Source organism: Protobothrops mucrosquamatus, unplaced genomic scaffold, assembly GCF_001527695.2.
Source record: "Protobothrops mucrosquamatus isolate PMUCROS unplaced genomic scaffold, P.Mucros_1.0 scaffold34, whole genome shotgun sequence".
NCBI classification, from domain to species: domain Eukaryota; kingdom Metazoa; phylum Chordata; class Lepidosauria; order Squamata; family Viperidae; genus Protobothrops; species Protobothrops mucrosquamatus.
Genome location: NW_015386418.1, coordinates 201,068 through 213,591, shown reverse-complemented (window position 1 = coordinate 213,591; position 12,524 = coordinate 201,068). Strand labels below are relative to the sequence as shown.

The 12,524-nt window shown below is 38.2% G+C and overlaps 1 protein-coding gene and 1 pseudogene across 1 annotated transcript in view; both read left to right on the top strand.

Annotated features, from left to right (window-relative positions):
* Positions 1 to 1,486, top strand: part of LOC114922265 — a 9,530-nt pseudogene extending 8,044 nt beyond the window's left edge.
* A 5,710-nt stretch (positions 1,487 to 7,196) lies between these two features.
* LOC107283351 (vomeronasal type-2 receptor 26-like) overlaps positions 7,197 to 12,524 on the top strand; it is an 11,577-nt gene continuing 6,249 nt past the window's right edge. Inside the window, exons 1-4 of the mRNA XM_015811243.1 lie at positions 7,197 to 7,411; positions 8,701 to 8,992; positions 9,959 to 10,810; positions 11,910 to 12,137. Coding sequence (XP_015666729.1) covers positions 7,197 to 7,411; positions 8,701 to 8,992; positions 9,959 to 10,810; positions 11,910 to 12,137 — 1,587 coding nt within the window. The remainder of the gene's footprint in view (positions 7,412 to 8,700; positions 8,993 to 9,958; positions 10,811 to 11,909; positions 12,138 to 12,524) is intronic.

The following is a 12,524-nucleotide window of genomic DNA, read 5'->3' as shown; positions in this document are numbered from 1 at the left end:
AGATAGATAGATAGATAGATAGATAGATAGATAGATAGATAGATAGATAGATAGATAGATAGATAACCTTTATTGTCATTTTTTTACTGTGGGCACAATAGCACACATTAAAAATAAAATTTAGTTGCTTGCTCTCAAAGTGTACACACACATAACACACATTTAAACATATTATATACAACATACTGCACCCTTACATATAAGTAACATAAATATTAATCACTGTCCATCTTGAATACATAATGGAAGGAGGAAGCTTTAGAGTTCACAAGGTTAATACTCTATGGAACAAAACTGAGACTGAATCTGGATGTTAAGGTGTACATTACAGAATTTTAACTTAGGTGACAATATTTGATGTGTATATTTTAATTCTGAATTACCATTATGGTTATGGCTAGGTGGTTCCACGTTCTGTATGTAGTGAATATTGCCAACCAGGTAACCAGAAGAAAAAGAAGGAAGGAAAGAAATTTTGTTGCTATGACTGTGCTCCTTGCCCAGAAGGAAAGATTTCAGACCAGAAGGGTAGGTACAATATGGAGATTATTCTACAGAGAGAGACCATCACTTAAACAGGGTAATGTTCACATAACGACTTCAAGTGAAGTGCAGTTTCTGGTTATTTTCTTGCAGACATGGATGAGTGTTCCCAATGTTCAGAAGATCAGTATGCAGATGAAGAACAAACTCAATGCATCCCCAAAGTTATAACTTTTCTCTCTTATGAAGAACCTTTAGGAATAAGTTTAACTTCAGCTGCTCTGGTTTTCTCCCTGACCTCAGTCTTTGTTCTTGGAACATTCATTAAGCACAGAGATACTCCAATTGTCAAAGCCAACAATCAAGATCTCTCCTACATTCTCCTCATCTCTCTTCTGCTCTGTTTCCTCTGTCATTTGCTCTTTCTTGGCCAACCAAGGAGAATCACCTGTCTTCTGCGACAGCCCACTTTTGGCATGACTTTCTCAATGGCCATTTCTTGTGTCTTGGCCAAAACCATTACTGTGGTGGTGGCTTTCATGGCAACAAGGCCAGGATCCAACATGAGGAAATGGGTGGGGAAAAGATTGGCCAACTCCGTTGTGCTCTGCTGTTTCCTTATTCAAGCAATTCTTTGCATTGTGTGGATGACAATCTTTCCCCCATTCCCAGATCTGGACAAACATTCACTCACCAAACATATTGTAGCAGAATGCAATGAAGAACCCATTGTGATGTTTTTCCTTGTCTTGGGTTACATGGGGCTGCTTTCCATCATCAGCTTCGTGATGGCCTTCCTNTGCTGGTGTTTTGCAGCATTTGGTTAGCTTTTCTTCCAGCCTACCTGAGCACCAAAGGGAAAAATAAAGTAGCAGTAGAGATCTTTTCCATCGTGGCCTCCAGTGCTGGCTTACTCAGTTGCATCTTTGTCCCAAAATGTTACATTATTCTGCTGAAATCAGAGTTGAACAGCAAGGAACAGTTGACAAAGAGAAAGAACTAAGAAACTGATTTATTCATGAACCTTATTGTTTTAATGAGCTGTGACTTTTTTTATCTGTTGTGTCTGTATTGTTCTTTTCCTTGACCATGAGCTTAGTAGTATTTTGTCTTTGCTGGTGGCTTTTGTCCTTGCTGGTATTTGATGGTATTATTGGGGTATTGATAATTTCTTCTGTGTTACTTCCACACCACAGATGGAGTTTGTTTATTTATTTATTTGTCCAATTCATATAGCTGCCCTTCTCCCAATAAATGACTCTGGATGATATAATTTTAATGAGAATTCTTTCTAGCAGCACTCTATAATAATGCAAGCTGATCCTAAGTTAGTATTTTTCAGCTTATATAACTTGTGCTTTGCTAAATATTTAATTTTGGTTTGATTACCAGTCATATTGGTTAATTCCACAGTCTACTAGGAGTTAAGTAGCTAATAATAATAAATTGTATAAATCTAAATAACTAAATAAATGTAAATAAATAAATAAACAGCATGTAGGGTAAAGTATTGCATAGCCTATTAGAGCACTTTTTTATTTCATTTTACCTTATTTCTCTTTTTTTTGCCACTGACATTAATTTTTGCTATTGTTTTAACTTCAACTCCCAGAATTCTCCAGCTAGCAGCAAGCTTTAAATAGACATAAAGAAAATACACTCTTTGTATGAGATTCGAAGAATGGCCTTGCTGGATTCAGCTTAATTTATCTATTAATTAGTTAGCTTTCTCACCTACATTTATTTTAGAAATACAGTGAAGCATGCATGGATTCTCTTCTGTGTCTTCCATAACCACCACCCTAGATGAGGGAATAGAAGGGGAGCTCATCAAATTTGCAGATTACACTAAACTGGCAGGAATAGCCAACACCCCAGAAGACAAACTCAGGATCCAAAAAGATTGTGATAAACTTGAACAATGGGTCATATCCGACAAAATGAGTTTCAATGTGGAGAAAAGCAAAGTTTTACATTTAAGCAGGAAAAATCAAAGGTTTAAGTACAGATTAGGTGAGACCTGGCTCAAAAACAGCAACTGTGAGAGGGACCTTGGAGTCCTAGTGGATGATCACTTGACTATGAGCCAGCAGTGTGCAGCAGCAGCCAAAAAAAGCTAATACAATCCTGGGTTGTATAAATAGAGGCATAGAATCAAGATCACACAAAGTATTAGTACCGCTTTATAAAACCCTAGTAAGACCACACCTGGAATACTGCAGCCAGTTTTGGTCACCATATCACAAAAAAAAAAGATTTTAAGAGTTTGGAAAAAATTCAGAGAAGAGCAACTAAGATGATCAAAGGCAGTGGTGGGATTCAGCCAGTTCGCACCACTTCAGCAGAACCAGTAGCTAATTTTTTGTTTCCCAGGCCAGAATGGACTTCCAGAAGCAGCATCCACACAGATAACTGGTTGTTCACATATTTGAATCCCACCACTGATCAAAGGCCTGAAGACTAAAACGTATGAAGAACAGCTGCAGGACTTGGGTTTGGCTAGTGTCTAAAGAAAAGAAGAAACAGGGATGACATGATAGAATATTCCAGTATTTGAGGGGCTGTCAGAAAGAAGAAGGGGTCAAACTATTCTCCAAAGCACCAGAGGGAAAGACAAGAAGCAATGATTATAAACTAACCAAAGAGAGAAGCAAGCTGAAATTAAGGGGAAACTTCCTAATAGTGAGGACAATTAACCAGTAGAACACCTTGCCTTCAGAAATCGTTGGTGTTCCATCATTGGAGGTTTTTAAGAAGACAGTCTCTTGTCTGAAATAATATTGGTCCTCCTGCTCGGGCAGGAGGCTGGACTAGAAGACCTCCAAGGTCTCTTCCAGCTCTATTCTGTTCTGTTCTGTTCTGTTCTGTTCTGTTCTGTTCCGTTTCATTCCATTCCATTCTGTAGATTGGACTGAGACAGATCTATTATCTCAATTTTGTTATTTATTTTTTTATGTATTCATCAAATGTACATGGCTGCTAATCTCATAAAACAAGTTATTCTAAGCATTGAACCGTAGCCTTGTAGGATCAAGGGATACAAGAGATGCAGTGTCCTCACTCCTAATCCAACATCTTTAACACAACATCACACTGGCTGTTTGATTAAGATAGAGTCACTTGCAACAATTCAATCAGTGGACTTTATTTTTTTGCATGATATACAGGCACTCCTCGACTTACGACTGTAATTGAGCCTGACATTTTTGTTGCTAAGCAAGACATTTGTTAAATCAATTTTTCCCTATTTTATGACCATAGTTGTTAAGTGAATCACTGCAGTTGTTAGTAACATGGTTGTAAAGTGAATGTGGTTTCCCCATTGACTTTGCTTGTCAGAAGGTCACAAAAGGGGACACTGGACATTGCAACTGTCATAAGTACATGCCAGTTTTCCCTTCCTAGTCCAACAAGTTAAATTTTCAGGGTGTAGCTGGATGCTTTTATATTTTAGTACATTGTTCTAGTTCGTTGAAGACCCAGTTTTGAAAACAAACTTTTATAACTTTTGAAGTATAATTAATTCTTCTGGGATCTTTTCACAGTTGGTTTTGTGGAAAAAGTTGAGGAATCACTCACCCTTGAAGTAGAAACCACAAGCCCAGAGTATCAGGGGGCCTTGTGGTTTCTTGATGTCTTTTTAGTTGGGCCTTTAGTGCCACCTTGTGATACTAGATAGATGAGGATTTTCCCACCTATTTAATGACTTTGAAGAAGCAAGGCTCAAGTCTTCACTTTACAGAATCTAAAAGTCATCACATTTGAAAGAGAAGAATGAGGATTCACAGACCTAGTTTCTAAAGGAGAGCTTCAATCTCAGGAAAATTCCTCATAATAATACATCAGATCTATTGAGGAATAGCTAGAAGGTGCCAAGCTGAGCCAGTATCAACTATTTTTGTTTGATGTAGATTGTCCCAAATTAATGGCCCAAAGAGAAGTTGGTGCAACAGCTAGTTGAGGAAATTTTCAAGGGGGGAAAAGTGCTGCCTTTCTTCAAATCACACTAAATCATGCTTCACAGAATTACATTCTCCAGTATCCATGGGAGTGGGGAAGATCAAAAATACAAGAAGTCAATATCTATGCTTTTTAATCATCTATATGCAATATTTCTTTTTCTTTAATAAAAGAATCTGAGGAACACCATTCTTGGGGACACCAGGTCTGTGGTCTGAAAGTGCTCTTCATGTCTGACATTCCCCTCCTAGCTTCCACCTTCAATGCCTCAACATCAAATTCTGGGTGGCCCTGGGCTCTAACTGCTGATCCTGAAGACCACATTGGTTTATAATGAGACTGTCCTCATTTGTGATCTTATGAGAACCACAACCTGATGCATCTAACAAAACCTGGTTGAGGCCAGAGGGAGAGTATCCCTCTCTTGGAATTGTGTCGAATGGGTTTCAGTTTGGTATCAGCTGACACTACAGAGAAGGGGGAAAGGAGCAGCTGTTGTTATCCATGAGTCCTTAAAGGACTTCGAGCTTTACTCCACATACAAATGGATGTGAAACACTCTGGTTGAAGTTGGGCTGATACCTACCATGACATCTTTTTTTGCAGCCCTGGTTAGCAGTGAAGAATGGAATTTAGAAAGACTTATGGTCCTTTTGCTGCTGATTCTCTTCCTGGCAGGTAGCTGGAAAGAAGATAGGAAGCCCATTAAGGGGGGCTATTAGAACCAGGTTGCAGCTATACTTAATAAAACATAAGCTGAACAAAGCTGTGGTCAACTTGACTTTTGTGTTGGACAGTTATAATACTGCTGGACAGTATTATAACTGCTGGACAGTTATAATACTGCTTTCTACATTTTCTATAAAAAATGAGCAGGACAAATATTTCACAAAAGGACAGGAATTGAATTATTTATTTTTACTCCACATGAGCACGCAAGAATCATAATGTCCCTATTTCTCTCTTCCTGTATTCTTTTTGCTATTCAATGAATACCACCCTTTTTCACAATTAATTATTTTGGAGAAAAACCTGATCTTCTATTGCTCAGAGCTCTGAATCCAAAAGTTTTCAGCATCTCATGATTTACTAACCAGAAAAAGACAATTGTGACTAAGTGTAGAGTTAAGGATTTATGCTGTATTTCCTCTTCCTAATCATTCTCCCTCTTCTTTGTTCATCAGATTAGGGTTAAGATTAAGGTTAGGGTTATAGAATAACAGAGTTGGAAGGGATCTTAGAAATCGTCTAGTCCAGAGATGTCACACTTGTGATGTCATGTGACATCACGCGATGTATCGGGACTGTTTTGCCATTGCCGGCAATGGGATGGGTGCAGCTTCCATGTGATGCGTCCGGCCCACGGGCCAGCAGTTTGACACCCCTGTTCAAGTCCAACCCCCTGCTCAAGCAGGAGACCCTACCCCATTTCAGGCAAGTGGCTGTCCAGTCTTTTCTTAAAAACCACCAGTATTTGAGCACCCACAACTTCTGGAGGAAAGCTGTTCCACTGGTTAATTGTTCTCACTGTTAGGAAATTTCACTAATTTCCAGTTTCTGCAAACATTCTTCATATGTTTTAGCCTCCACCCCCCTAATCATCTTTGTTGCTCTTCTCTGTACTCTTTCTAGAGCCTCAACATCTTTTTTACATCGTGGTGACCAAAAGTGGATGCAGTATTCCAAGTATGGCTTTACCAAGGCATTCAAATCACCAGGACCAAATGGATTACACCCCAAGGTTCTCAAGGAACTGACAGATGTGATCTCAGAACCACTGAACTATATTTTTCAAAGACCCTGGAGCACTGGGGAACTACCAGAGGACTGGAAAAGAGCTGATGTACAGAGAAGAGCAACAAAGATGATTAGGGGGGTGGAGGCTAAAACATATGAAGAATGTTTGCAGGAACTGGAAATTAGTGAAATTTCCTAACAGTGAGAACAATTAACCAGTGGAACAGCTTTTCTCCAGAAGTTGTGGGTGCTCAAATACTGGTGGTTTTTAAGAAAAGACTGGACAGCCACTTATCTGAAATGGTATAGGGTTTCCTGCCTGAGCAGGGGGTTGGACTAGAAGACCTCCAAGGTTCCTTCCAACTCTATTATTATTATTATTATTATTATTATTATTATTATTATTATTATTATTATTATTATTATTATTATTATTATTATTATTATTATTATTATTATTATTATTAGTTTCAGGAGGTGATGATTTTTTAAATAAATGTCGGATGTCCATTCACCTGATGGAACAGCATTTCTTCTTGTGCTGCTTCATAGCTATTGTACTTTGTTCTCTTGGGCAATTATATTACTCTTCCGTCCCATGTAGCATAAGACTCTCATGATCAGCTACTACATATTTGTTACCATAATTGCTATTCCATATTCAAATACTTAAGAGGTGGTTATCTCTCTGGAATTAACCAAGTCACTATAATTTCATCCAGTCAACTCTTCACAAATCTCTCAGTAGAAAGTAAGAAATAAGTCTGAACATGTCTGTTAGGGCTTCGCTGTATGACAGTGGGAACTGGAGCCCACAGGGGGCAGGGTTCATAGGATTTGATCTATAAAATTCCATCCCCCCCTTTTCATCTTTTAGTAACACCTATCTGAAAAGGAAATGCTGACATTCTCAGTTGGTATTCATGCATTTGCATGTTCCCCCCTTCGGTGGCCAAAATCAGATGCCACTGGAGTTTGTAGTTGAAATCATCCAGAAGGACAACCTTTGCTATGAGATGGTGACACAGTCAATGCTTTTGGGCCTTGTTCTTATTACGGCGAGAAGAACAGGCAGTCTGAAATGTCACATAAGTAATGTTCTTCACTTGCCTCATGAATGGTACCAGTCAGGTGACCTCCTCATCGGTGGGCTGATTTCCCAGATCATTTATGGATTCAGAGAATTGTCATTTGATGATGAGCCTTCTCGACGCCAATTTGAATTTTCAGAGTAAGGAATGATTTTGTGTTCCTCTGCATTTCCTGACATTAGGCAGGTTGTTAAGAACGATGCAACTTACATTGCTTGTGTGTGAGAGAGAACAAGATTGCTTAAGACAATTATAGATAGGACTCAGTTGTTTTATTCATTTTTAGAACACCAAGCATGGTATTAATCAATTAATTAATTAACCAGAGCATAAGACCATCTTTAAACACTATTTTTATTTTAAAATACTGAACCAGTTTTCTGAGAAAAGAAAACAAGTTTCCCTCATTAAGAAATAATTTATGGTGCATCTCCCCTATTCTTATATGATGGATTAGCATGCTATGTGCATCAATGCTTCAAAAGAAAGCAAGACTTTATTTGAGATAGACTTTCTTTTTGCTGTATTTTAGTATTGATGCTCGTTGATATGAAATTCCTTCCATTTATTTACTGTATAGTCTATCACAAACTTTGTGTGTTACATTTTTACAGTTTTACATTTTTCCTTTTTTAACTTCACATTTTTATTTTATTCAAAAGATTAAAGATTCAAAACATTTTTCTACTTAAAGATTTTGTAACCAACATCTACTCTTCTATCCAGAATTAAATTTTCATTTTTTTTCTTGTGTATTCTTTGTGCACCTTGACGTATTTCAGTTAATCATTTTATTCAATTTTTATGCCCCCTATGGATTAATTATTGGAGGAGAGTAAAGGACTTTATAATTACAACTTAAATTTTTTTTCAAAGAAAATATACATGCCAATAACTTTTAAACTGTTAGCATCTCTCTCAGTTCTCATTTTCATTCTCATAGGAAATGAGATAAATAGATAAAATTGTGGATCCATAATACATAATAAGAAATTGAATATTGTTTCATTCTCCACCCTATGTTCTAAGTTACAATTGACATAAGAAAAGACTAGAATTTTGACAACAGGTTCAGAAGATGCACATTTTTCTTTTGAAATAAATTGATTGATTGATAGATAGATAGATAGATAGATAGATAGATAGATAGATAGATAGATAGATAGATAGATAGATAGATAGATCGATCAAATTTCTACCCAGTTCATGTAGTTGTTTTTCTAATCCAGACACTGTAGTTCATCATCAAAAGTTTGGGAATGATTTGAGAAGTGGTATGTCACCTTTTTTAGTAAACATAGCAAAAAAGAGAGCATCATGGCAATTCAAGAATAGGAATGGTGCTATTGACTTTGGATAGTAACTATGTGAATTATGAATGCATTTGTTCTCTCTGACTTGATGAAAAAGGTTGAACCTTTATTTGCAGTGTGGTCACAAAGTTCCACCAGCATGCATTTGCCCTGGCCTTTGCTGTGAAGGAGATAAATGAGGACGCAAGGATCTTGCCTAATGTTACTCTTGGATTCCATATCTACGACAGCTACTATGATGCAAGGATGACTTATCGGACCACTCTGGACCTGCTCTTCAAGTCAGCTAGCTTTCTTCCCAACTACAAATGTTCCAGACAGAGGAACCTGATAGCCATCATTGGAGGACTTGGTTCTGATACCTCTTTCCATATGGCAGACATTCTGGGTCTCTACAAGATACCACAGGTATTTCCTATTGCTTGCAATAGGAAAAAAACAATAGAAGGACAGGACTGGACTAAATATAAAAACAGTTGAAACTGAATAATAGAATTACAGAGTTGGAAGGAACCTTGGAGGTCTTCTAGTCCAACCCCCTTCTCAAGCAGGAGACCCTATATCATTTCAGACAAATGGCTGTCCATCTCTTCTTAAAAAACTCCAATGATGGAGCACCCACAACTTCTGGAGGCATGCCATTCCATTAGTTAATTGTTCTCACTGTCAGGAATTTTGTCCTTATTTCTAGGTTGCTTCTCTCTTTTAGAATTAAAATAACAGAGTTGGAAGGGCCTTGTGGGTCATCTAGTCCAACCCCCTGCCCAAGCAGGAATCCCTACACCATTTCTGACAAATGGCAGTCCAGTCTCTTCTTGAAAGCTTCCAGTGATGAAGCACCAACAACATCTGAAGGCAGTCTGTTCCATTGGTTGATTGTTCTCACTGTCAGAAAATTTCTCCTTATTTCCAGGTTGAATCTCTACTTGATCAATTTCCACCCGTTATTCCTTTCGGGCCTTCAGGTGCTTTGGAAAATAGGTTGACCCCCTCCTTCTGTGATAGTCCTTCAAATATTGGAGCACTGCTATCATGTCCTTCTCTTCCCTAGACTAGCCATGCCCAGTTCTGTAACCGTTCTTCATTTATTTTAGCCTCCAGACCCCCAATCATATTTGTTGCTCTTTTCTGCATTTTTTCTAGAGTCTCAACGTCTTTTTTTATCTTGATTAGTTTCCATCCATTGCTTCTTGATCTGCCTTTGTAGTATACTGCATTACGCTCTAATGTCTTTAAAATACTCCCAAAAAACTCATTCACTTTAGCTTTCTACATGAACAAATTGCTTTAAATTTGTCTCTATAGCATAGACATAAATATCCTACCACTGTTTTGGTTTGATGTTGTTTTTCCCCTTGTTGCATTCTGTTTTAGCTCACATATGGATCATTGGTTTATTACACCCAAGTCCCTTCATTTTATTCCATGGTCCCAAATGAAGTTCACCAATACTCTGGAATCATCCAGTTGCTCCAATATTTTGGGTGGACATGGATAGGGCTCATGGCCCTTGATAATAACAATGGAGAGAAATTCTTGCAGACCCTGGAATTATTACTTTCCCAGAATGGAATATGTACAGCTTACACAGAACGAATCCCGCATGAAATTAGTTTGGATAACTTGGAACCAATTATTGATAAGGCATCCAGTATCCATGTACCTTTAACTGATCAAAAAGTCAACACATTTATTATTTATGGAGAATCAGTGACAATAGCACGGCTGAGAGCCATTATATTTGTGCAAGATCCTACAAATAAAGAAAAGGACTCATTTAGAAAAGTCTGGGTCATGACAAGTGGGATTGATTTCATACTCCCAGGCCTTCAGAGAGGTTGGGATCTTGATTTATTCCAAGGAGCCATTTCTTTTACAGTTCACTCAAAAGAACTTCAGGGATTCAAAAATTTTCTCCAGATGGTAGGTCCTTCCTGGGCCCAAGAAGATGGCTTCTTTAAGGATTTTTGGGAGCAAGCATTTGATTGTTTTCTTCCAAATCCTGATATGTCAGTAAAGCATGATGAAATATGTAGTGGGAAAGAACGTTTGGAAGATCTACCTGGGCATCTGTTTGAAATGCACACCATTGGACATAGCTACAGTATCTATAATGGTGTTTATGCAACGGTTCATGCTTTGCATGCCATGTTCTCATCTAAATCCTTCCAGAGATCCATCACGAAGGACAAGTCTGTTGAATTTGTAGAACTTCAACCGTGGCTGGTAATGGCACTCAAAACAGGATTGTTTTTATTTCAATGACTGATTGAACTTTTCCTGATCTTTATCTCTAGCTGAACATTTATGAATAGTCATAAATGTCCTTTTCATAGGTACCTAATGAAATTATATAATTTCATAGTTTGGGAGTCTTAAAATTATTCTGCAAGATGAAACCATGTGGCTATTTTCTACATCAGGGTATCTCTGAGAGTTAAAACACATGATTAGTGAAATGAGGTACCTAGCGGTTTAGCTACGGAAAATGGAGTAAACTGCTGATTTGTAATTAACCAGAATAACATAAAGCAGGGAATAAATGGTAAAATGTTTGCTATATTGCATTCTGCTTACTTGAAAAGCAAAACTAAAACTCTTCTTCAAAAGCATCTTAGTACTGAGTGTTTGAATCATTAAGGGCAAGAGCTGTAGGGGTGGAAAGAAGAAAAATTATCCTGAAACTCATTTGAGTTCCATGAGGTTCAAGGTCATAATATTTTTTGATAGAACTTTAGCATTGCGGTTAGTGTCACCATAACTGTAAAAGAGATTCTGGAAAGAATGCAGAGAAGAGCAACAAAAATGACTAGGGGGTTGGGCACTAGAACGTATGAAGAACGATTGCAGGAATTGGGTTTGTCTAGTCTAGTGAAAAGAAGGACTAGGGATGACATGATAGCAGTGTTCCAATATTTGAGTGGCTGACACAAAGAAGAGGGCATCGACCTATTCTTCCAAAGCATCTGAAGGGAGGACAAGAATGGATGGAAACTAATCAGGGAGAGAAGCAACCTGGAATTAAGAAGAAATTTCCTGACAGTGAGAACAATTAATCAGTGGAATGACTGCCCTCCAGAAGTTGTGGGTACTCCATCATTGGAGGCATTTAAAAAGAAACTGGACAGTCATTTATCTGGAATGGTATAGGGTCTCCTGCTTGAGCAGGTGTTGGACTAGAAGACCTCCAAGGTCCCTTCCAACTCTTTTATTCTGTTAAAAATAAATGAAATCTTTAATTCATTTAATTCATTAATTCTTTAATCTTCTTTTGTTTATCTCTTTCTAAATAATATATGCTTTTTTTCTCTTGGTTTCCAATCAGCTCCACTCATATCTTAAAAGGGTTTCCTTCAACAATTCAGCAAATGACTTGGTGTCCTTTAATGAGCGAAAGGAAATAAGATGTGGATTTGACATTGTGAACACGGTCGCTTTTCCAAACAGGTCCTTTGAAAGAGTGAAAATTGGATGGATAGATCCAGATGCACCCGGTGGAGAAGAATTCAGAATTAACGAGAACATGATTTTGTGGCACAGAGTCTTCAATCAGGTGCGGCTGTCTGGGTTCTTAAAGGACCCTCCTTTCTCCATCTGGTTCATAAAATTTATTTTATGAATAATAGGAAGAGGCAGAGGTGTTTGCAGAAAATGCTTGCCCTTATGATAATATTATATCATACTATTATAATACTATACCATAAACAAGAGCCGTGGTGGCACAGTGGTTAGATGGTTCCATCCCAGGCGACTGATGGACCCTGAGAGGTTCCTGACGGAGCTTGGGCCATATCCGGAGGATCTGGTCCACGACTCGGCGGAAAACCAGGCGGCGGCTTGGGAGACAACTGCCGCCGCTGCATTGGACCGAGTCGTGCCTTTGCGGCCTCTGACCCGACGTAGATCTCGACTGGCTCCCTGGTTTACCGGGGAGCTGAGA